Genomic DNA, 25987 nt, shown 5'->3' with positions numbered 1-25987 from the left:
GTACATAAACAAACAGGGGGGGAACTCATTCATACCCCCTGTGCAGGCAAGCCATGACCCTATGGAACACAGCACTGGAATTGCAAATTCAACTGCAGGCACAATTCCTGCCAGGGAAAGAAAACACACTGGCAGACAACCTAAGCAGAAATATGACAGATCCACATGAATGGAAGTTGCATCCTCAGCTTTTCACAAAGGTAACTCGGGCATAGGGACAGCCAGACATAGATCTCTTTGCTACCCACAGAAATTGCCAGTTGAAAAAGTTTTGTTCAAGGACCTATCATCCACAGGCCTGGAAAGTGGACGCACTTTCCTTCAATTGGGCAACATTGACAGTCTATGCCTTCCCGCCTCTTCCTCTGCTGCCCAAAGTTCTATTAAAAGCCAGAGCAGAGGCGCCAAAAATGATTCTCACCGCTCCAGACTGGCCAAGACAACACTGGTGTCCGCTCCTGAGAAGCCTGACACATTCCCCACCATGGATCCTACCTCTAGTCCCTCTTCTGTTGTCCCAGCACAACTACAAAACCCTTCACAGCCATCTCAAAACTCTAAATCTAGCTGCATGGAGAATTCCTTGATTTCCCAACAGTTTCTCCTCTCCAAGGAGGTGCAGGATGTCATCTTGGAGGCCAGAAGACCTTCTACTAGAAAGGCTTACTCCGCCAAATGGAAACAATTTTGTGCCTGGAATCAAGAAAAGGGAGAGAATCCTTGGGTAATAAATATACCTCAAATTTTACAGTACCTAGCTGAGATGTTAAACAATGGACTTTCATTCTCCTCCATCAAGATCCACGCTTCAGCCATTTCTGCACAATACAACACAGATCCTCCATTATTCTCTCACCCTCTCTTAAGGCAGTTCCTCAGAGGGGCAAAGAATTTAAAACACCCAAGGAAACCACCAGTCCCTGCTTGGGACCTCAGCTACGTTTGGAAAAGCTGACCCTTCCTCCCTTCGAGCCAGCTTCTTCAACAGAGTTACAGTACTTGTCATGGAAAACCGCCTTTCTTCTGGCTATCACCTCAGCACGCAGGGTTTCAGAGCTACAGGCCCTCATGGCTGTGCAACCATTCATCATTTTCCATCAGGACAGAGTTTCCTTACAAACCAATCCTACCTTTATGCCAAAGGTAGTATCCAGTGTAGCTTTGAATCAGACTATTCACTTGCCTACCTTTTATCCTAATCCACAAAACAAAGGGGAAAGACTACTACATTCCTAGGACATTCACAGACAACTTTGTTACTACTTGGACAGAACAAAGCCATTCAGGAAATCTGAGCAACTCTTTGTGTCCTATGCTGTAGGTGCTCAGGGAAAGGCTATTTCCAAAAAGACAATTTCAAAATGGATAGCCCACTACATACGCTTTTGTTACTCATTTCATGGAAAAACTGTGCCTGCATGCATCAGATCCCACTCCACCAGAGCCACAGCTACCTCTGCAGCCTTCCTCAGGGGGGTCCCTACAAAAGGCATTTTGGAAGCAGCCACCTGGAGTTCAGTGCACACTTTCTCCAAGCACTATCACCTCTCACTATACTCAAAATCTAGAGCGGGCTTTGCCACAGCAGTCCTGCAGGGCATCCTAGCCCCTCCTAGTTCCACTTAGTGCCTACCACCCTTACTTAGCTTTGGGATTCTACCCATCTGTTATGACTGCAGCTGTATGCACGATGAACATAGTACAGTTTTGTACCTACCATAAATGTAGATGTTAGAGTGCTCATACAGCTGCAGTCCAGGTTTCCCTCCCTCCATCCCCTCTTAGGACAAGCCTTATGACAAACACTTTTCATATAACCTTTTTGGGGTGTTCTTTTATGGTGTATTTGCTTGCAACTACTGTTTTTGATTTATCAACATTGCATCTTTGCATAACATTATGTTTGCCTTCCTTCTGGGGGCATCTGACATCTGGGGCAAGAAAAACTGAAGAAAATGGTGTCGGCTGCCTCTTTTTATACCCCTGCCGCACTGACGTCAGGGAAGAAGCAACGACAACCGACGCCGGACCTAGACTTTGGAATTCGGCTGACCGAGGACCTGCCTGACGGCAGGATAACCCATCTGTTATGACTGCAGCTGTATGAGCACTCGAACATCTACATTTATGGTAGGTACAAAACTGTACTTTCTTCGTGTTTCACTGTTGCAGTCATCACATTTGGGTGTTATCTGCTTGCAGTAGCCCTCAGTTGGCCTGATTAACAAAGTCATGGGTCCTACGTCTGTTGCGGTCTCTTCTGTGACGTCAGGTCATCAGGGGTATAAAACATGCAGCTGACGCCATTACACCAGTCTTTCTTGTCTTGTGGTGCCCGAAGCAGAAGCAGTTCGCAAGTGCCAGTCGGCTGACTCCTGAAATTTTTGTTTTCGAGTTTCAGAACCGAAGTTTTCAACTAAAGCTAAGTACCCAGTTGGAAACTTTTTCTTGCTCCTTACCGATGTCAGTCAAAGTTAATAATTGCATTTCTTGTGGAAAGCAACTACCTCACAAAGATTTTCATTCGTACTGTATTCCTTGCCTAGGCCCTGACCACAACGTACCTTGCTGTCGGTTTTGTGCCTTATTTAACCAACGCACTGTCCGTTGTCGGTATATTTACGCTTCTAAATATTTCGGTTCTCTGTTCAGTTATCCAGAAATGTCATCGGTAAGCCATCCGACTACCAGCATTCTGAAAAAACGCAAAGATAAAGACAAAGACAGGACGCCTAGGTCCAAAGCTGCCGACAATGCTTCTCCTAAGCCAGTTCGCCAGTACTCAGTGAGGTGCTTTTGCAGCCCCTGATACCCGCTGCTTCTGATTCGCAGGCCTCTACTGTGACCTATACGGAGTCCAGTATGCTGCAAGATGCTTCAACTGTTGAACCTGCGGATGTCTCCACCTTGGATGGGTCTGGAGCCGCTGTGCAGGCACCGGCTTCTAAGGGTGTATTCAGGCCTACGGACTTGCATATTAAACCAGCGCCTCCTTCTTTAAGGCCTAAACCTCGAACCATGCCTAGAAAACGCCCAGGCCGCATGCTCAGGCCTCTATGCCTAATAAACAAATGATAACAATGGCTGAAGACCTTGTAACTTTAATCAGGGGAAGCCAACCATCCTCTTCTAAGAGATCTAGGACTGAATTTGTTTATGAATCTTCTGACCAGGATTCTGATTTTTCTGATTCTTCTGATTATCTGGATTTACCCTTATCTACTTATGAGGATTCTGATGCAGAGGACTCTATTCCCTCTGCTTCCCCTCCAGAGGATTTCTCTTGGTGAAACCTTGCACACTCTAAGGCAGCATTTCCACTAGGAAAGCCAGGATTTCTCTTATTCGAAAAAGAGGCTTAGGAACAACTTACTCCTGCCTCAACATAGGCCTTTAGCTATACCTCCTGTACTAGACATTGTTGATGATGCCTTTTCAGAATCTAGTTTGGCTCCTGATTCTTTGCCTCCTGCTCCCAGAAAACCTTACTGATATATTACAGGGTTCCTGATTCTCATAAGTTCCTTTTTTAAAATTCCTATTGCAGATTCAGAGACCATTTCACAGGGACCCAAGGGCATTAAGGCTTCTACTACCAAAAATCCCACCCCTTCTGATAGACTCCAGGGCGTAGGATAGATGGGGTAAGAAGGTTTACACTTCTGCAACCTTGGCCATTAGGGCCTTAAACTGTCAGTTTCATATGTTAAAGTATCAACAACATGTTATTGGATTGCTTAAACAGAAAATGATGATTCCTGACTGTGCTGAAAATAAGGATTTACAGGATCTAATGCATTCTGCTGAACAGGTTGGAAAACATACTTTACAATGTGAGTTTGATTCATTAGAGGCCTCTTGCAGGGCTGCTGTCACTGGGTCTGTACTTAGAAGGCATGCTTGTCTTAAGGAGCAGTCTTTGCCTGATCATGTTAAAGCTAAACTGTTGGATGCTCCCTTAAATCAGGACTGCCTGTTTGGCAACAAAGCTGTGGAAGTTCTTAAAAAGATGGAAGATAAAGCTAAATCTATGCATACTGTTAAAGATTTCTTATAAGTTCAGCCTCCAAGATTTGGTAGGCATTGGCCCTCTAAGAATTGGTCCTTTCCTGCTCCTTCCAGGCCTTCTCAATCCAAACCCAGACCCAGCAGAAACCCCAGGTTTCAGACTAAGCAGTGGGGGGCTTTTGCTTCCAAATCTGGGAGTAGTAAGACCCCCCCCCCCCCATGGAAGACTGTCTCAATGACTTGACTTTAAAACTTCCAAGCACTTCTCAACTGACTGCTCCTTTAGGGGGAAAGATTGGTCTGCAGGCCAAAAACTGGGAACTCCATTACCCGGGACAAATGGGTTTTAAATATAGTGTCCCAAGGATACAAATTTCACTTCCACACATTACCAATGCCCAGCGGTTGGCTGGATCTACCCCCAAATCAGTGGGCAGAGGCTCAAAAGCAAATACTCTCTCCTTTAAACATAAAGGCTATTCAGACTATACCAGAAGAGGAAAAAGGACAAGGTTTCTACTAAAGACTTTTCCTGGTACCCAGGAAAAACAATTCATGGCATCCTATCCTGGACCTGTCTACTCTAAACACCTTTTTGGTGATTCCAAAATTCAAGATGCTGATTCTTCACCAGTTGCTTCCTATGCTAGGAAAAGATGCCTGGATGGCAACACTCGATTTAAAGGAAGCATACCTGCACATCCCAGTCAGGGAATCTTGCAGAAGATACCTACGCTTCAAAGCAGGCTACAATCGCTACAGTTCTCTGCAATGCCCTTTGACTTATCTACTGCGTGTAGGGTATTCACAAAGTGCGTAGCCCCAGTCATTGCATTTTGCAGGCAAAGAAATATTCAAATATACCCATACCTGGACGATTGTCTGTCTAATTCAGGCAGAAAGCCAGGACATACTTTTGAATCATCTGGCTTTTGTACAAAGAGTGCTAACTTGTCTGGGGTACACTGTAAATGAAAAGCAATCACACCTGGTACTCTGTCAGCAAATTCTATTCCTGGGAGCAAGCTTGAATCCAACTTCCCAGATGGCTTTCCTCATGCCAGAGAAACAAATTCATCTGACAACCTACTTCAAACTAGTGGCCACGAAAACCCTGTTATCTGCAAGGCAAATATTGCAAGCTTTGGGGTTCATGGCCTTCTGCATTCTTCCAATTCCATATGCAAGACTGCATATGAGGAAACTACAGTGGTATCTAAAACAAAAAAGCCTGTGGTGTCAACATTCTCAGGATCTAGAAGCAATGATTCCTATCATACCATGCCTATGCCTGGAATTTCTTTGGTGGGCAGACGCTTGCAACCTAAACAAGGGACTACCATTCACTCTACCCCCTGCCGTCCAACCCTAACAACATATGCATCAGACTATGCATGGTGGGCTCATCCGGCAGGGAAGTGCATTCAGGGCAAATGGACTTCCATATCGATCAAAAAGAAATGTTAGCTGTACAGAATGCTCTAACAGCCTTCAAGGACCACATTCTTCCAGGACAATTAATGGTAAAGACGGACAGCACCACTGTTATGTGGTATCTAAACAAGCAGGGGGGGAACCCATTTTTACCCCTTCTGCAGACAAGCCATGGCATTATGGAACACAGCCTTGAGCTACCAAGTGCATCTACAAGCTCAATTCCTGCCAGGAAAACTACGCTGGCAGACGGACTAAGCAGAAACCTCATGGACCCACATGAATGGAAACTGGAACCAAAGATTTTCAATATGCTGACAAACAAATGGGGGAGCCCAGATATAGACCTGTTTGCATCTCCCCAGAACTACCAGTTGGACAAAATTTGCACAAAGACTCCCCATAAACAGGTTTGGAAAGTGGATGCCGTGTCCTTCAGCTGGAAAAACCTATCAGTTTATGCCTTTCCTCCTCTGCCTCTCCAAAGTACTACTAAAGATCAAACAGGACAAACCAAGGACGATATTGATTGCTCCAGACTGGCCACTTCAACACTGGTAACCCCCTTTTGCACAGTGTCACTGCTGGTCCCATTGTACCTGCCTCTGACCCCTACCCTGTTGTCTCAACAGGAATATCGTGTTCTGTGCTGTAAATAGCTGTTAGCTACTTCTAGCAAAAGAAAGTAGGTAGATAGCAGGCTTTTGTAAAGGGATTATTTTATAGTTATAAAAGAATTGACAGACCCTTCCCCCATACTGTCACTGTAGTAAATGGTCTTTGCTGTACATTTAGAGGTGACAGGTAGAGGACTCCAAACTGTTTGTCTGCTACTTCCTGATGCCTTATCTTCAGTGGGAAGTTTGTTTCTCTCTCATGAATGATGCAGAATTAAAATGTGCTTTACTAGTTCCTTACTTATTTCTGTCATGTTCACCCCCTTTTTTCTAGTTCATATTTATTTATACTTTTGGTAACCAGGAAAGTAAACTGGTCTTGGGACCCTTTTCAGCCACAACTCTGCTTACATTGGCAAAGATAATAACAAGTAATAAATGCACTTAGCAATACAAAGAAAAGACATATTTGCATAAAGACAAAGATTGCATTTGCAACACCTAAACAGTGTGTGACATTGAATAAGTAAAACATTTTTTTAAATATTAAGCAACATTTACTAGAATGTATACATTAATGCTTAACTCTACTATGTTAAGTTCAGTATAAATAACTAATTGTATGCACCCATATTGCACATTATAGATAGATATAGATATATGTATGTGCACGTGTGTATGTATCTGTAGCAGAGAACTAGATTATATGCCTGTGTGTACTTCATGTCCTTTTAAAGAAAAATAAAATGGAAATTTTTTGTGTGTTTGTGTGTGTGCATTTAAAGATAGCTAAGCACTTCTGATTATGAATGTTTTTAATGCAAGAGCACATGCACGTTAAAGTAAAACCAGCTGTGTATTATGGTTGTCATCAATGGTCACATTTCCTTAGGGGGCTACGAAATGCTCATGCACTCTAATAGTGTGAAGACTGACGCAAAGTCTGTTGGTATCTTTTACCATGGATCTGCATGTACCAGATATGCATCCCCCTCTGGGAGGATGTCGCACAAAAGACCTTGGTATGAACATTATCAGTGCACCTACTTGATAGGGTTGCCACTTGCCTGTCTTTCTGCATTTCTGTTCTCTGTGTGTGTGTGTGTGTGTGTGTGTGTGTGTGTGTGTGGGGCGGCTTGAAAATGGTAAATATGTTGATACTTTTACAACTCTTTCTGAATTATTTTCTAAATGGCACAAAAAGCTTTGATGCTACATTTTAAGTTATCTTAACACACAAACTATTATAAATAACCAGCATTTAAAGCATAGCATTTCAATACTGTGTTACTGCATATGTAAATTTGTCAGAAGAGGTGACAGCTGCCTTTAAACCCTTGACTGGTCTAATTGCTATGTTTTGCTATGAAAGGGGAGTGTAAAGTTCTCCTCCTCTCTGCAGTAAAAACACCTCCACAGATTTCTGTCATTTTTCTATATTGGCTGCTGTGTTCCTGACATTAGCAGGATTAAGTGCTCATCTAAGATTTGGCAGCAGTACCTGACAGGGTAAACTGCATCTATGATATGTCATGCAGGCGGAGATGAATTCCTCTGCAAAGTATGAGAAGTTATGTTTTAAAAAAAAAAAGTAGGCGATCTTTCCTTGCATTAGAATCAAAGGCAGGGAAGGTTTTAAAAAGTACAAGCAGGATTCTGGGGGTCTGTATCACTTCACCAAAGATTCACTTCAGTGGACCTGACTGCGACCCCAAGCCACCGAACTTCATTTCATCGAATGTTCCCATAAAAAAAAAAAGATTTTACCAGGGAAAGCACTTGGCCAACACCACAATGGAACACACACATTGAAATATGTCAGACCCACCCAAGTGGGGAGCTGTGCCCCCTAACCCCCCAATGTGTGTGTGGGGCAGTGCCCTTCAAACTATATATACCAAGTCCAAGATTGTACTACAGTGGGGAAAAGCTCAAAGTTGTGCTGTTGTCCAACTGCTTCCTTTCCCTACTTAATTCTTACTTGGATGTGAATGTTCATGGAAGTGAAGTTTGGTGGTTTGGGGTTGATTAACTCCGGTTTGGAGAAGTGAATCTTCGAACTGATATAGACCCATTTTTTGATGCAAACACAATACTTGAACCATATTGTAGGGACAGAAGCAACCGAAGGATTGAGTTAAACTGTAGGAAAAGGAGTTTTCCTTTAATCTGTAAATTGTATTGAAACATTATTTGTGAAGAGATGTGCTTTTTTTTTTTTTTTTTTTTTTTATGAAAATAAAAAGGAATATTATTTTGTTAGCTTTAGAAATGTAGATGAATCACGTGTTTTGACTACCATTAGGATAAGGCTGTTCAGTCTGGATATAATTTTAAGGTGCCTATTCTCATAAATCCTTTTGAAAAAAGGATCATTATGCCGTTTGGATGATCATTAAAATGCTCATGACAGAGATGCATATCCATGCTCAGTCATGTCTATAAACTGTATTTTTTGTTAATACTATTTGTAAGATGCTGGCACCCACCAAAGCTCCTCTTTTAGAACCATTTAGGTATGGGGACATCAGCCTCCCCATACAAGTGGTATATCAGGGTCAAGCAGGAATGGAAATCAAACCAGAAGTAGATAAAAATCAGGCGGCAACTGAATGTGCCAAAAAAACAAAAGAAAATAAGGGTGAAGGACCAGTTGAGAAGGAAAGAATGTAGAAAAAGCATAAATGTAGTTGGAAGTATAGAAAACTTCTGGAAGAACCTCATTTTGATCAGAAACAAATGCAGGAATGGTTAAGGAGAGATGAATTTAAACCAAGAGATGAAAGGTTAATATTGGTGGCTCAAGATAGTGGGCTACATTGTTTGTTTACAAAGTCCACTGAACATGTGGGGGAAACGGACAAATGTAGGTTTTGTAAAACCAAATTGGAAACAGTTGCACACCTCTTTGCTGGTTGTGACATACTAATGGCAGAAGAACTGTATACTGAAAGGCATAATAATGTGGCGAGACTGCTGCACTGGGTATTGTGCAAATATTATGGTATTGAAGTGGCTGAAAAACACTGCAAACATAAGCCACAAAGCATCATAGAAAATGATAAAGTCTATATCACATGGGATCATCCATTACCCAACAGATCCAAAGGTAAATGCTAGAAAACTGGATGTAGTGGTCCAAAAAAAGAAGACAAAAGTAATATTGATCATTGAAATTGCCACACCCAGTGACTACAGTGTCCTGTGCACAGAGAGAGACTAGTCATAAAATATTGGGATTTGCAAGCAGAAATGAGAGCAATGTGGAAGAAGGTTTCCCAGATAGTTCCAATAGTAGTTGGAGCAATGGGTCTTATAAACGAGTCTACAATCCTATTTAGATATGCTACCAATACATGTACCTCAGTACGAATTACAGAAGGAGTCATTACTGGGCGCATTGCGGGTGGTGTGAAGAGCACTTTTGGCTGACATCAAAAGAGTGAAACAATACTAATTTCATGAACTTTAGTCGTAGTTTGACTTGGGAATGGGGTCCATTTCTTTCATGCCATTAGAAACCCAAAAGATTTGTAGAAATTAAAAAAAAAAAAAAAAAAGTGGTATTAATGGAAAATGCAGGCTGCAGATATGGTTTCAGTGGCATGTAATGTGTGGAATTCGAGTTACACTATCCATTTCAGAGGGTTAACTAAAGTAAATGTACATTGTATTCTGTTTGAGGGACAGATAAGAAAAATGTAGTAGTATCTGGATTGTCCTCTAAGGTTGTGGTTAAAACTAATTTACACATTTGGAGCAGAGAAACTGGGGATAGTGCAGAACATAGTTCTGGCAGTGTGGCTGAGATTTCAGTTAACAGTAAGATACGACTTAATATTTTAATTACTGGTCTAATAATTGTTTGTGTACATGTCTGTTTGGAAGGGCAAGAGATAGAAGTGCCAAGGGTTTTCAGACTGGGATGCTGTGTGCATGCATTTATAATTATGCTTTTTTCCATGATGCATTGATTCTTATCTGTTTTATTTCAGTTGCATAATGAAGATGACCCCTCCGAACAGCCATGCAGTTCTACACAGACTGTCCCGGCCTCAGAACCTGCATCACTTCCTGAGGAAGATTCATCTCCACCACCATACAGCAGTATTTCTGTGGGAGCAGCTGCAACAGGTGCTTATTTATTTATTCTTTGATATTCAGGAAAAATACACTGAGTGTAAAACTGTTGGCAATTCTCAGAAGCAATTAAATAATATAACCAAGATAGGAAAATGTTAAGAAAATATTTGTCATAATGATCACTCCTGCAGTAGCCTTGGCTATATGGAATTGTAGTTATATCCTGTGAAGGATATAACAGCTGGCTAGCTTCCAAAGCTTCAGCTCTCTTTTCAGGTGCCCAAACTGTCGGGCAGCTCGAGCTGAGCTGACTAAAGGGCAAGTTCGGAGCTCTACTGTCACCAAAGAGTATGTTCCTCTGAGGCTTTCGAGGATCAACATTTGGCTTCATACTGTTTCTTTCCTAGGCAGATAAGTTCCCTTTTGTGTGTGGGGGAATTTTCATTTTTTTCTAAATCTTGTTTGTTTCATCACTTTCCTCTTAAGGACTGTCACAAAACTGTATCAGACTTTGAAATGGGCCTGCTCTTTTTTTCCTGTCAGTTTAAACATTGTGTAAAGTAACCGAAAGCCCTTTTTTCTGTGAAGAAATTGTTTATTTTACTTTGTTCAGGCTGACCGGTGTTTGTTTTTCCATTAAAAAAAAATTACTTTTAATTAAAGACTTTCTGCTTGTCTTCCCTGGGAAAATAGCACCATTTTCAGCTTGACCATGCAACTAACTACTGCTCCCAAAGTCCGCGCTTCTTCCAGCCACAAAAAGAAGGTTAAGAAAACTGCCTTTGCCATCACAACAGGTTAGCAGTTTCTCAGCCACAGGTAGGTGACTCTGCTGTAGTGATTTGATGTACCGTAGACCACTCATCTTTTACCCTGGATCCCTCTGGTGCAGCACCTAAAGTTGTTATGGGTCAGGGGTTAGCCACGTCCTCTGCAGGTGGTGGGGCACTCTCAGTGGGCAAGGGAGATCCACTCTTGTTGGTCCTGGGAATGGGAACAGGAAAGGCTTCCCAGTTTTGTCAGTATGCTGTGCCCATCCTTGGGGGAGCTATTGCTGCTATTTGTAACATGGTGTTGTCTACTCTTCAAATTTCCTTATGAGTAGCTTACTGGATCTTGCGCATAGTTTAATTCAGACTTTTGATCCTTCTTGTAAAGTAGTTTGTTAAAAGAAAGAGGGATATCTCTTTTTCCAGAAGAGATTCAAGATGCTGAATCTGAATGGGAAGATGAAGAGACATATGCAGAGTTTTCTTCTCGGATTTCTGATTCAGACTCCGAGGAGAGTTCAGTTTCTGATTCTCCCTGTTGCGGTATCTTTTTCTCCGAGTCTGTTGCTAGAATGTGCCAGTATTTTTAGTGGGAGAACACTTAGTTTCTCAGTTCCTCAGAAAACATTATGAGTTGTTACAGAAGGAATTTCCAGAGCCTACACCCTTTCCTCCTGTTATGCTTTAGGGATGTGTGTGTCACTGCCTACAATTTTCCTGATAATCAGCCAGCTACCCCTAATAAGGCAGATAATAGTGAGGAACTTTACACAGCCTGAGTTTTTATACACTATTCCCAAACCTGACCCATCAGCTATAGTTTTAGTTGATCCCACTGCTGCTAAACACTTAATTCCGAGTCTACTCTTCTGATAAGGATGGAAAATTGATAACTGTGGGGAAAAAGTATTTACTTCTGCAACTTTTATTTTCATAAACTTTGTCAGGCTCATGTTTATTCTAACTGTGAAAGTATGACAAATAAAAAAAAACAAAACTCCAAAGGTGAGCATAGAAGTTCACTAGAAACATTAATGATTAGCACTTTCGTTCGTTCAAAAACAATTGGACTTCATCAGATAACAGTTCTTAGTCATTCAATCTTTTATAACAAATAAACCTCCCTAGTAATTAGTTAAATCAGCCTATTACAAACGAGTCAATCCTGTATTAAAGTGACAGATTCAAAAATTCCTTAAAATTTCACTTTGACCTTACCTAAAGGTATTTCTATAAAACCGTGTATGTTTTCATATTAAAATTCACTTTTTGATAAAACATGAATGTACACTCCACAATAAGCATGTTGTCACTACTCAAAAAAGAACTTAAAATTATATGCGAATCATGTGAAACATATGATATACAAATAAAAGTCAAAAGATGTTGAAATGAAATGAAGCCTTATAATCCTATCTTTCTAAGGCCCTCAATTTAAGCAGACAGTAAAAGGAACTAAGTTCATTCAGCCCTGGCCATGAACATGCATTCAATTTGATTTGCCAAAGCAACTCTCTCCTTTCCAGATGAAGGCCTAAGGGTCTGCCCCTTGGATCAGACTGAATCTGGTCTATCACCATGTATTTGAATGAGTGACTTGGGCATTTTCTAATATGCTTCACCAATGAGCTAGTATCCTTGCTTTTCTTAATATTCGTGCCCATAAATTCCGTCTCTGAGTCTGCGTTCTGTCTTACCAACATAGAACCCGAGACAGAATTCGCAAGTAGCCAGATAAACCACAAATCTTGAATTAGTTATACTTATTTTTCAACTGAAAAACTTCTCCTTACCATGAATGTATTCCCTATTTTTTATTTTAGTACAATAGGGGCAGAAACCATATCTAAACATTGGCCCTGAATTACTTTTTTCCTCCTTATTGTTCATATGCTCAAAACTATTTTTAAAATTAGAACCCTTTCGATACACTACACTAGGTGTAACACTCAGTTTTGTTCTAATCTGCTTATCATTCAGTAATATTTGCCAATTTTTATTTAGTACCTATCTGATTAAATTATGTTGGCCGTTATAAGTAGTAATGAAGGCCAAACTGTAGTGGGTGTTGAGAGTTATTCTCAATGTCCATATTATCCACTACATGACTAGAAACTGCCATATTCTCATTACCATTGTGAATTATTCAATATACTTTTATCATTATTAAACAAAATGGGGTTGTAAACTAGCTGGCCCTTCATCACTGATCTCTTCTGGTGATCAGGGTGTGTGCTGGTGAAGTGCAAGAATGTGTTAGAATATGTGGGTTTTCGATAAATTGTTGGCACATTTGTTGTTGATTCTGTCTTTCTTATTTGGATGTTCATTTAATGGAAGTTCCTCATGACTCGCATCCTGACTAAACTGTAAAAATTGAGTTGTATTTATATAATCAGTAAACTCTGATAGCTCTTATTCAGTCCCCTTCCAGATGATACAAATGTTGTCCAGGTACCTTGTATATAATTGTAGTTTACTGCTATATTCACTAGTTGGTACAAAATTATGCTGCCAATGTGCTATCACCATATTGACAAAAACAGCCCCACATGGCGAACTCATTGCTACCCCCGTGTTCTGTAAAAAAAAAAAAAAAAAAAAAAAACTTGCCTTCAAAATATATACAATTATTCCCAAGGACTAGGTCTAACAATACTTCATATAAATATAATTTGCTACGAGAAACACTTTTCATGTGTAAAAACTGCAAAACCCACTGAATTCCCAGTCCTTGGGATATGACAGTGTACAAATCTTTGACATCTATGGTGACTAGTATGTCTGTCTCAAAAAAATTCCAAATTGTTGTTAATACTCAAAAAGTGCCATGAGTCTTTACACATTTGATCTTCCCTTTCTAAATAACCCTTAAGTTCGCTGTCCAAATATTTAGCACATCCTGGTCCTTAGGAATAATTATATATATTTTGAAGGCAGGTATTTTTTTTTTTTACAGTACACGGGGGTAGCAATGGGATCACCATGTGGGGCTGTTTTTGCCAATATCAAGTTTATTGATTTATATAAATAATACAACTCAATTTTTAAAGTTTAGTCAGGATGTGAGTCATGAGGAACTTTCTTATTTGGATGTCCATTTAATGAAAGACTGAATCAACAACAAATGTTTGTCAACAATTTATTGAAAACCCACATATTCTAAAACATTCTTGCACTTCACCAGCACACCCTTATCACCAGCAGAGATCAGTGGTGAAGGGGCCAGCTGATGAGAGCTGCAAGGATAGTGTCTGAGGAAACTGAATTCATTGAGGAAACTGAATTCATTAAGGAGTGTGAACTACTGTGTGATATGTTCTCAAGGAGGGATATCCACCAGATCTGTTGAGTGAGCTTAAAATGGAAGTTATGAATAAAAGGGAGAATGGGTTTTACCGCCCCATTTTGTTTACTAATGATGATGATAATAATAATAAAAGTAGATTTAATTCACATACTATTAATAAGAATATGACAGTTTCTAGTCAGGATCATAATGTAGTGAATAATTTGGACATAGAGAATAATTCCAATACCCAGTACAGTTTGGCCTTCATTACTACTTGTAACAGTCAATATAATTTAATCAGATGGGTGCGAAATAAAAATTGGCAATTATTATTGAATGAAAAGCAGATTAGAACGAAAGGGAGTGTTACACCTAGTGTAGTATATCGAGAGGGTTCTAATTTTAAAAATATTTTTGAGAATATGAACAATAAGGAGAAAAAAAGTAATTAAAGGGCAATGTTTAGATGTGGTTTCTGCCCCTATTGTACTAAAATAAAAATAGGGAATACATTCATGGAAAGAGGGAAGATTTTCAGTAGAAAAATAAGTATAATTGTAATTCAAGATTTGTGGTTTATCTGGCTACTTGTGAATTCTGTCTCCGGTTCTACTTTGGTAAGACAGAACGTAGACTCAGAGACAGAATTTATGAACACGAATATAATAATAAGAAAAGTAAGGATGCTTGCTCATTGGTGAAGCATATTAGTGAATGCCCAAGTCACTCATTCAAATACATGGTGATAGACCAGATTCAGTCTGATCCAAGGGGTGGACCCATAGGCCTTCATCTGGAAAGAAAGGAGTTGCTTTGGCAAATCAGATTGAATGCATGTTCGTGGCCAGGGCTGAATGAGCTTAGTTCCTTTTACTGTCTGCTTAAATTGAGGGCCTTAGAAAGATAGAATTATAAGGCTTCATTTCATTTTATTTCAACATCTTTTGACTATTTTTTGTGTATTAATTTTTGTATATCCTATGTTTCATATGATTCATATATAATTTAAGTTCTTTTTTGAGTAGTGACAATATGGTTGTTGAGTGTAAATTCATGTTTTATCAAAAAGTGAATTTTAATATGAAAACATACATGGTTTTGTAGACATACCTTTAGTTAAGGTCAGTGAAATTTTAAGGAATTTTTGTATCTGTCACTTTAATATAGGATTGGCTAGTTTGTGATCGTATGCAGTGGATGGAGCAAGTAGGGCAGCCGCAGCAGGAATCTCTCTCAGGGGACATTCTTGGATGCGTCTTTGTAATTTCACGAAATCCTTTAAGTCTTCCTTCACTAACGTCCCCTTTGACGGTTCATCTCTTTTTGGACCTAAGGTGAAAGAGACTTTGACCAGGTGCGAGCAGGAAGTGAAAACCTTATCTGCCCGTCAGACTCTGTTTCTCCCTCCCGTCTAGACCCTATCCCAAGGGTAATACAGGAGGGAAAATGTGGTTCCGTAAATCCCAAAAAGGTTTCCCTCAGGCACAAGGTCAACCCTCCCCTAGAGACAGAGAAGGAGGATATAATGGAAGATGCCGTCCTTGAGGCAGAGGAGGTCCGCAACACCAGGGAAATAGAGAAACCTTTACTGATCGTCCCTTTCCCTGAGGGGTTGCCTGACTGTCCGTTTCTGGAGGCAGTCGCGGGTAATCTGTCGCTGTACCCAAGTGCCTGGCTAAACATTTCGCAAGATCATTTGATACAAACCATAATATCCAGAGGTTATCTGATTCCCTTTGTTTCTGACCCCCCAGCAAACCGGTCTCTACCAGACGTGCCACCCTTTCAACTAGACCGTGCAACATCAGAGGTTATCTCGTTGCTGCAAAAGAGTCCTCCAAGAAGTCCTCACAGAGCAAATAGGATCCGGAACATACTCTTGATTCTTTTTAGTTCCAAAAAAGACAGGGGACTGGAGATCAATTCTAGATCTCAGCAGACTCAACAAGTCCGTAAAGAAATTGAAGTTCCGAATGATCACTCTGCAGTCGATATTCCCCTTTATCGTGAACGACCATTGGATGTGCTCAATAGATCTTCAGGACGCGTACTACGACAGTCGCTCCAGGAGACACTTGTGCTTCCGGCTGGGAGCCGGTCATTTTCAGTTCTAAACACTGCCCTTTGGTCTCACTACAGCCCCCAGAGTGTTCACCAAATGCATGACAGTGGTAACTGCTCACCTGAGATGTCAAGGATTCCAGGTGTTTCTGTACCTAGACGACTGGCTCCTCACTGCTACCACCAAGCATCAACTCATCAGAACCAGGGACAAGAGTCTACCCTTGTGCGCCAGTTTGGGCATCACAGCCAACCTAAAAAAAATCAGCCTTGTCTCCTTCGCAGCACATTGTATTCTTAGGCTCAGAAATGGACACAACCACCATGTCAGCAAGACTAACACCAGAAAGAGTAGAGTCTCTACGCAACCAAGTCAGATCCTTGCTAAACAGTCACAAAGTTCAGGCTAGGGTAGTCCTTCAAGTATGGCTTCCTCCATCCTATTAGTTCCTCTAGCACATCTACACAAGAGAATACTTCACTGGCTACTAGTTGCCCAATGGTCTATGCAGGAACTTCCCTTGTCTCATTAGATTTTCATAACAAACACCTCCAAGAAGGATTTGACATGGTGGTTGCATACAGAACAACTTCTTTTAGGTCGTCCACTTTTTCCTCCCCAAGAGAAAGCAGTTTTGACCATGGATGCTTCCCAGAAAGGGTGGGTGGGGGGGCATCATCTGGGAATGATGCTCCATGGTACTTGGCAGAACCACGAGAACCACTTGCACATCAGTGTTCTGGAGATGAGTGGTGTTGTGTTGCAAGCACTTCACAGCTCTCTCCCCACCGGGACAATTGCGATCCAGTCAGACAAAATGTCTGTCGTGTGGTACATAAACAAGCAAGGGGGAAACCAATCTTACCTGCTTTGCCAAGAGGCCTTAAGAGTTTGGAAATGGGCGATGGACACTCAACATTTTCTGGTAGCAACACACATTCCGGGGAAATCCAGTGTTATAGCAGACTAACTCAGCTGAGCAATTCTGATGCCTCACGAGTGGTCCCTGAATGCAGAAGTTGCGAAAGACCTTTCACAGATGGGGCCAGCCTTGCTGTGACCTATTCGCCACACACCTGAACACCAAATGCAGCAGCAACTTTGCCCTAATTCCCCATCCGGGGATTTCACCCAGGGATGCTCTAGTCCACGATTGGCCCTCGGGACTTCTTTATGCCTTCCCACCTTTTCCTCTCATCCCAAAGGTAATATAGAAAGCAAAACAGTTGAGGAGTACCCTGATCCTCATTGGTCCTTACTGGACTCAACAGGTATGTTTTCCCTCCCTGTGGCCCTATCTTTGGAGGAACCATGGATTCTGGAACCATCTCCAGACCTCCTGATTCATCAGTCGGGGGCAGTTCCACCCCACCATCCACACCCTTAAATTGACAGCATGGCTGCTCTAGTTCCACGAATAGCCAGGTGCGTCTCCCTCTCCCCTTCAGTCAAACACATTCTGATTTCATCCCTTAAGCCTTCCACTCTGAAGTTATATTCCAGCAAATGGAAAAGGTTCTCTATTTGGGCTATAAACCAAGGCTTAGATCCTTATACAGCTCGTATAGAATCTATTTTATCCTTTCTTGTGTCAGTTTTTCATGAAGGAGCTGCAGCCGCTACAGTCAGAGTTCAGTTAGCCGCCATTTCTAATTTCCATTTTGGCTTCATGGGAAATCCCATCATGTCACACTCTTTGTGCAAAACCTTTTTAAAGGGAGTTCTCCTTCTCAGGCCTCGGATCAAACAACCATCAGAACTCTAGGATCTGAACTTAGTTCTCACCTCATTAATGTCTGCACCCTTTGAGCCCTCTTCTTCATCAGATCTGAAATTATCTTGGAAAACACTATTCTTAGTAGCCATAACCTCTGCTAGGAGAGTCTCAGTATTGCAAGCCCTTACTATTCGACCACCTTACATTATTTTCCACAAGGATAGTCTCACTCAGGACAAACCCTTCCTTTCTTCCCAAGGTATGCTCGGAGCATAATCTCAACACTACTATTGAGCTACCAGTGTTTTTTCCAAACCATTCTAATAAATCTGAGTACAGATTACACCAATTAGATGTTCACAGAATTCTCAGGTTTTACTTACACAGGACTAAAGAATACTCAGTGAGGTGGTTTCGCAGCCCCTGATATCTGCTTCTTCTGACTCGCAGGCCTCTACTGAGACCCATTCGGAGTCCGGTATGCCACGAGATGCTTCACCTGTGGAACCTGCGGATGTCTCTACCTTGGATGGGTCCAGAGCCGCTGTGCAGGCACTGGCTTCTGAGGGTTTATTCAGGCCTACAGACTTGCATATTAAAACGACTCCACCTTCTGTTCTAAGGCCTAAATCTCGATCTATGTCTAAAAAAACGATGCCTAGGCCACATGTTCAGGCCCCTATGCCGAAAAAACAAATGATCAAAATGGCTGAAGATCTTATTACTCTAATCAGGGGTAGTCAGCCCCCCCCCCCCCTTCTAAGAGGCCTAGGACTGAGCTTGTCTATGAATCTTCTGATCAGGACTCTGTTTCTTCTATTGACCTGGATTTGTCCATTCCTACGTATGAGGATTCTGATGCAGAGGATTCCATTCCCTCTGCTCCCCCCCTGAGGACTTTTCTTTTGGGGAAACTTTACATACCTTAAGGGAGCATTTCTACGGGGAAAGTCAGGAATTTTCTGAATCTAAAAAGAGGCTTAGGGATTTCCTTCTACCTCAACATAGGCCTTTGGCTATACCTCCTGTACTAGACATTGTTGAGGATTTGTTTTCGGAATCCAGTATGGCCCCTGATTCCCTGCCTCCAGCTCCTAGTAAACCTGACAGATACTACAGGGTTCCTGTGTCCCACAAGTTCCTTTTCAAAAATCCTGTTGCAGACCCAGAAACCATTTTTCAGGGGCCTAAGGGCATTAAGGCTTCTACTGCTAAAAATCCTACCCCTTCTGATAGAGACTCCAGGGCACTGAATAGATGGGGTAAAAAAGTTTATACTTCTGCAACCTTGGAAATCAGGGCTTTAAACTGCCAATTTCATATGCTAAAATATCAACAGCATATTATGGGACTGCTTAAACAGAAAATGATGTTGATTTTTGACTGTGTGGAAAATAAAGATATTTACAGGATTTATTGCATTCATCTGAACAAGTTGGAAAACATACTTTGCAATGTGGTTTTGATTCTTTAGAGGTCTCTTGCAGGGCTGCTGTTACTGGGTCTGTGCTTAGAAGGCATGCTTGGCTTAAGGAGCAATCTTTGCCTGATCATGTTAAAGCAAAATTGTTGGTTGCTCCTTTAAATCAGGACCGCCTGTTTGGCAATAAGGCTGAAGAAGTTCTAAAAAAGATGGAAGATAAAGCTAAATCTATGCAAACTGTGAAAGATTTCGTACATGTGCAACCTCCAAGATTTAGTAGGCACTGGCCTACTAAGAATTGGTCCTTTACAGCTCCTTCCAGATCCACTCGAGCCAAACCCAGACACACCAAAAGGACAAGGTTTCAGTCCCAAGGGCCTCTTAGAACTAAGCAATGATGGGCCTCCACTTTCAAATCTGGAAATAACAAGACACCCCCCTATGGTAAAAAGTCTCAATGACTTTCCTTTAAAATTACCAAGCACTTACCTTTTAGCCACCCCTTTGGGGGGGAAAGGTTGCTCTTCATGCAAAAAACTGTGAACTCATAACCCAGGACAAATGAGTTTTAAATAGAGTCCCAGGGATACAGATTTCATTTCCACCCAACACCAAATGGGTTGCCAGACCTGCCCCCAAATCAGTGGGCAGCGGCTCAAGAAACAAGTACTTTCCCTCTTAAACATGGGGGCTATTCAACCGGTACCAGAAGAGGAAAAGGGACAGGGTTTCTATTCCAGGCTTTTCTGGTACCCAGAAAAGACAAATCATGGTGTCCAATTGTGGACCTGTCTGCTCTAAACACCTTTTTGGACATTCCAAAATTCAAGATGCTGACTCTTCACCAGTTACTTTTATATGCTAGGCAAGGATGCCTGGTTGGCAACTCTAGATTTAAAAAAGCTTACCTGCATATCCCAATCAGGGAATCTTGCAGAAGATACCTACGCTTCAAAGCAGGCTACTTGCATTATCAGTTCTCTGCACTGCCCTTTGTTTTGTCTGCGCCCAGGGTATTCACAAAGTGCCTGACTCCAGTAATTACATTTTACAGGCAAAGAAATATTCAAAATATATCCATACCGTGACGATTTTCTAATTTAGACAGAAAACCAGGCCATACTTATAAATTATCTGGCGTTTATAAAAAGGGTTCTAACTTGTCTAGGGTACACAATCAACAAAAAGAAATCACAACTGGTACCCTCTCAACAGATTACATTCCTGGGTGCAAGCTTGAATACAACTGCCCAGATGGCTTTCCTCACACCAGAAAAGCAAATTCATTTGGTAACTTATTTCAAACAAGTGGCCACAAAAACCCTGCTATCTGCAAGACAAATACTGCAAGCCTTGGGGTTCATGGCCTCCTGCATTCTTCTAATTCCATTTGCAAGACTGCATATGAGGAAACTTCAGTGGTACTTAAAAAGGCTATGGAGTCAACATTGTCACAGCCTGGATACAATGATTCCTATCATACCTTGCCTACGCCTAGAGTTCCTATGGTGGGCAGAGGCCTGCCACCAAAACAAGGGACTGCCATTCATACTATCCCCTGCCACCCAAACCCTAACTACAGACACATCAGACTATGCGTGGAGGACTCACCTGGCAGGGAAGTGCATTCAGGGCAAATGGAGCCCAAATCAAATGCACCTACATATCATTCAAAAAGAAATGTTAGCTGTACAGAATGCTCCGACAGCATTCAAGGACTACATTCATCCAGGACAACTAATGGTAAAGACGGACAACACCACGATTATATGGTACATAAACAAGCAGGGGGGGGTACAAATTCCTACCCCCTCTACAGACTAGCTATGGCATTGTGGAACACGACCTTGAGCTACCAAGTGCAACTACAAGCTCAATTCCTGCCAGGAAAACTGAATACACTGACAGACAGACTAAGCAGAAATCTCATGGACCCACACGAGTGGAAACTGGAACCACGGATTTTCAACATGTTGACAAGCAAATGGGGGAGCCCAGACATAGATCTATTTGTCTCCTCCCAGAACTACCAGTTGGACAAATTTTGCACAAGAACTCCTCACAAAAAAGCCTGGAAAGTGGATGCTCTGTCCTTCAGCTGGAAAGACCTATCAGTCTACGCCTTTCCCCCTCTGCCTCTGCTCTCCAAAGTTCTGTTAAAAGTCAAACAGGACAGACCAAAAATTATTTTGATTTCCTCCACACTGGCCATGCCAATACTGGTACCAACTCCTGCGCAGTGTGTCACAAATTTCTCCATGTCACCTGCCTCAGACACCTTCCTTACTGTCTCAGCAGGAGAACCAAATTCTGCACTCTCAGCTCCTAACATTGAACCTTGCAGCTTGACTAATCACTTAAATTCACCCTTAGCATCCCTCAGCAAACCTGTGATGGATATCATCTTGGAGGCAAGAAGATCTAGTACTAGAAAATCTTATGCTGACAAATGGAAAAGATTCTGTGCCTGGAATCCGTCTCAAGGGATGAGCACAGCAGCGCCCAATTTACCTCAGATTTTGCAATACTTAACGGAGATGCTTCACAAGGGGCCTGTCTTTTTCCTCTATTAAAGTCCACGCCTCAGCCATTTCAACTTATTATAACCTCCCCTCTTCTGTCATCCTCTGCTCAAGCAGTACCTCTGAGGGGCCAAAAACTTGAGACCACCCAGGAGAGCTCCAACCCCTGCCTGGGACTTTAACTTTGTATTTGAGAAACTCACTCTAACTCCTTTCGAGCCAGATGCTACTGCAGACTTAAAATTTCTTTCTTGGAAAACAGCCTTCCTTTTAGCAATCACTTCAGCTAGAAGGATATCTGAATTACAGGCCCTTATGGCAGTGGAGCTTAGCCTTTCATCATCTTTCATGTGGACAGGGTGCCACTCAGGACCAATCCATCCTTCATGCCCAAGGTGGTATCCAGTGTGGCTCTTAATCAGTCCATTCATTTGCCAACTTTCTTTCCCAATCCACGGAACAAAGAGGAGTGGATTCTGTATTCATTGGATGTGCACAGACAACTTGGATTCTACTTGGACAGGACTAAACCTCTACTTGGACAGGACTAAACCTCGAAGAAAATCTGAACAACTGCTGGTAGCATTTACTACAGGGGCAGAGGGGAAGGCTATTTCAAAACAAGCCATTTCTAAATGGATAAGCCATTGCGTTCATTTCTGCTATAAGCACCATGGAAAACCTATACCCCAGGGGATCAGATCTCATTCCACTAGGGCTGCATCTACTTCTGCAGCCTTTCTCAGAGGTGCATCTACCAGGGATATTCTAGAAGGTGCTACCTGGAGTTCAGTACATACTTTCACCAAGCATTATCATTTACCAAGTTTCTCTAAATCCAGAACTGGCTTTGCCACTGCTATCTTGCAGGGCCTTATAGCTGGTCCTAATGCTGTATAAATCCATCCTCCCAACCATAGCTTTGGGAATCTACCCAAATGTAATGACTGCAACAGTGAAACACGAAGAACATAGTACAGTTGTGTACACTTACCATAAATGTAGATGTTCCAAGTGTATTCACTGTTGCAGTCCTGGTTACCCTCCCTCCAGCACTCTGATTTTCTCTTACTATACCTCTACTTTCTTTTACTATGCTTAAAAGCCTTTTTGGTGTATTTGCTTTTGGTTTGAGGTATATTTTTGTGGTTTTAATTTTATTTGCTCCCCATTTGGGGACCACCTGACATCTGGGGCAAGAAAAACTGATGTAATGGCTTCGGCTGCATGTTTTATACCCCTGACGACCTGACGTCATGGAAGAAGGGACAGCAACCGACGCAGGAGCCAAGACTTTGTTAATCAGGCCGATTGAGGGCAACCTGCCAGCAGATTACCCAAATGTAATGACTGCAACAGTGAATACACTCTAACATCTGCATTTATGGCTAGTGTACACAACTGTACTTTTCTAAGGCTGCTCTTTCAAAATGGCTTTCAGATTGCATTTCCTTGGCTTATCAAACTGCTGGCAAACAATTACCAAACAAAGTAAAAGGCCATTCTACTAGGGCAGTATCTACTTCATGTGCCTTTAGATCTAGGCTCCCAATTGATACTATTTGTGCAGCAGCTACCTGGGCAAGACCACATACTTTTGTCACTCATTACAAATTGGATTTGGCGTCCCGGGACAAGTCATCCTTTGGGTCCACTGTGCTAAAGAGTCTTTTCGTTTGAGCCACCCGGGGTAAAGGTGCTAGGGACACTGTTCCATCCAGCAAGAATTACAGCAAGATAGGACTACGTAACCTAAAGAAGTTATGTACTTGCATAACGTTCCATGTTTGTAGTCCACCTTGCCTACATTCTTGCATCCCTCCCTCCTACCCCCTTCCTGTTTCTGAAGGATCTGGTGGACTATACTGGTGTTGTCTGACCTGGTTGTAGTTGTCCACCTGGCATGGATAATATTACATAATTTTTTGTCTGTATGTATACAGTTTCTGATAATTTCATAACTGTTTGGTACTTATTGCTTTCTTGCAAACAAGATCTGGGTAATTGCCATGAGGCACCATGGGATAGAGATTAGCCTCGAGCAAGTAAAAGCTCTCAAGCGTTAGTATCGGCCGAGTCGGAGCCAAATATCGGCATCGAACCCATCCAGCAAGAATGTAGGTGAGATGGACTACAAACATGGAACGTTATGCTAAGTACATAACTTCTTTTTTTTGAACGGACGAAAGCTTTGATCATTAAAGTTTCTGGTGAACTTCTACACTCCGCTTTGGAGTTTTGTCTTTTCCAGTTTGTGTCTTGTGAAATTATGACAGATGTTTGCAATTTCTTCTTGTGAGGTAAAGTCTGTGTTAAAAATGCAGTTTCTTCTATTGCCTATGTCATTACCCATTGTCTACAGTATGTATGTATATGACTCTATTGATACTTCCAGGGCTATGGCCACTGGTACTGTTTTGAGGAGGTTTGCATGGCTGTATTCTCAGGATCTCCCAGATGGTACAAAAAAATGAGATTTTAAATTCCTATTTGGAGAGAGATTTCGTTTTTGTTTCCTCTGCTGCATAGGTGGTAAGCTGATTTAAGGAATCTCTTTAAGATTTTTCAGCCCTCCTTTTTCAAATTGTCTAAGGGATTCTGTTAACTCTTCATCCAGTTTTGGCAAAAGGCAGAATAAATAGTTTCAAGAAAGTACAAGTAAAAAGACGTTTAAGAAGAAATGGCAAGGGGGTTAGAAAAAAGGCCTCAAACCATCCAAAACCAAGGATAGTCTAACAGGACTGAATTACTCTACAAGAGACTGTGCCCCCACCACCACCCTAGTCCCTTTTTCCCCCAGAAATTCTGAATCTCCATTTTTCTGTTTGGCAACAGATTGTTTCAGACAAATGGGTTTTGAAGATCCATTGCAGTTCAGAATGTCTGGTTTCCACCTGATGTTCTTCGTGTTTCACTGTTGCAGTCATCACCTTTGGGTTATCAGCTTGCAGTAGCCCTCAGTCGGCCTGTTTAACAAAGTCTTGGGTCCTGTGTCGGTTGCTGTTTCTTCTTCCATGATGTCAGGTCATCAGGGGTATAAAACATGCAGCCGACGCCATTACATCAGTCTTTCCTGCCGTGTGGTGCCCGAAGCAGAAGCAGTTGGCAAGTGCCGGTCGACCGACTCTTGAAATTTTAGTTTTCGAGTTTCAGAACCGAAGTCTTCAACTAAAGCTAAGTACCCTGTTGCGGAAACTTTTTCTTGCTCTTTACCAATGTCAGTAAAAGTTAATAATTGCATTACTTGTGGAAAGCAAATACCTCACAAAGATTTTCATTCATACTTAGGCCCTAACCACGACGTGCCTTGCTGTCTGTTTTGTGCCTTATTTAATGAACGCACTATCCGTCGTCGGTATATTTTTGCCTCTAAATATTTCGGTTCTCAGTTCAGTTATCCAGAAATGTCGTCGTTAAGCCATCTGACCACTGGTATTCCGAAAAAGCGCAAAGATAAAGACAGAGACAGGCCACCTAGGTCCAAAACTGCTGACGACGCTTCTCCTAAGCCAGTCGCCAGTTCGCGGTACTCAGTGAGGCGGTTTCGCAGCCCCTGATACTCGCTACTTCTGACTTGCAGGCCTCTACTGAGACCCATTTGGAGTCCGGTATGCCGTGAGATGCTTCAACTGTGGAACCTGCGGATGTCTCTACCTTGGATAGGTCTGGAGCCGCTGTGCAGGCACCGGCTTCTGAGGGTGTATTCAGGCCTACGACTTGCATATTAAACTGACACCTCATTCTTCTTTAAGGCCTAAACGTCGAACCTTGTCTGGAAAACCGATGCCCAGGTCGCATGCTCAGGCCTCTATGAATAAAAAACAAATAAGAATGGCTATAGACCTTTTAACTTTAATCAGGGGAAGCCAACCTTCCTCTTCTAAGAGACCTAGGACTGAATTTGTTTAAGAATCTTCTGACCAGGAATCTGATTCTTCTGATAATCTGGATTTACCCTTATCTACTTATGAGGATTCTGATGCAGAGGACTCTATTCCCCCTGCTTCTCCTCCAGAGGATTTCTCTTTTGGTGAAACCTTGCACACTATAAGGGAGCAT

General features: G+C 41.9%; 1 protein-coding gene across 2 annotated transcripts in view; it reads left to right on the top strand.

Annotated features, from left to right (window-relative positions):
• Positions 1-25987, top strand: part of NDFIP2 (Nedd4 family interacting protein 2) — a 985488-nt gene that overhangs the window by 97701 nt on the left and 861800 nt on the right. For both annotated transcript variants that reach the window (XM_044072913.1, XM_044072912.1), the window contains exon 2: positions 10055-10193. In XM_044072913.1, coding sequence (XP_043928848.1) covers positions 10055-10193 — 139 coding nt within the window. The remainder of the gene's footprint in view (positions 1-10054; positions 10194-25987) is intronic.

This window comes from Protopterus annectens, chromosome 5.part1 (genome assembly GCF_019279795.1).
Source record: "Protopterus annectens isolate FY-2018-M chromosome 5.part1, PAN1.0, whole genome shotgun sequence".
Lineage (NCBI taxonomy): Eukaryota > Metazoa > Chordata > Ceratodontiformes > Protopteridae > Protopterus > Protopterus annectens.
Note: the sequence above shows the minus strand (reverse complement) of the source record. Positions and strands in the feature narration are given on the sequence as shown.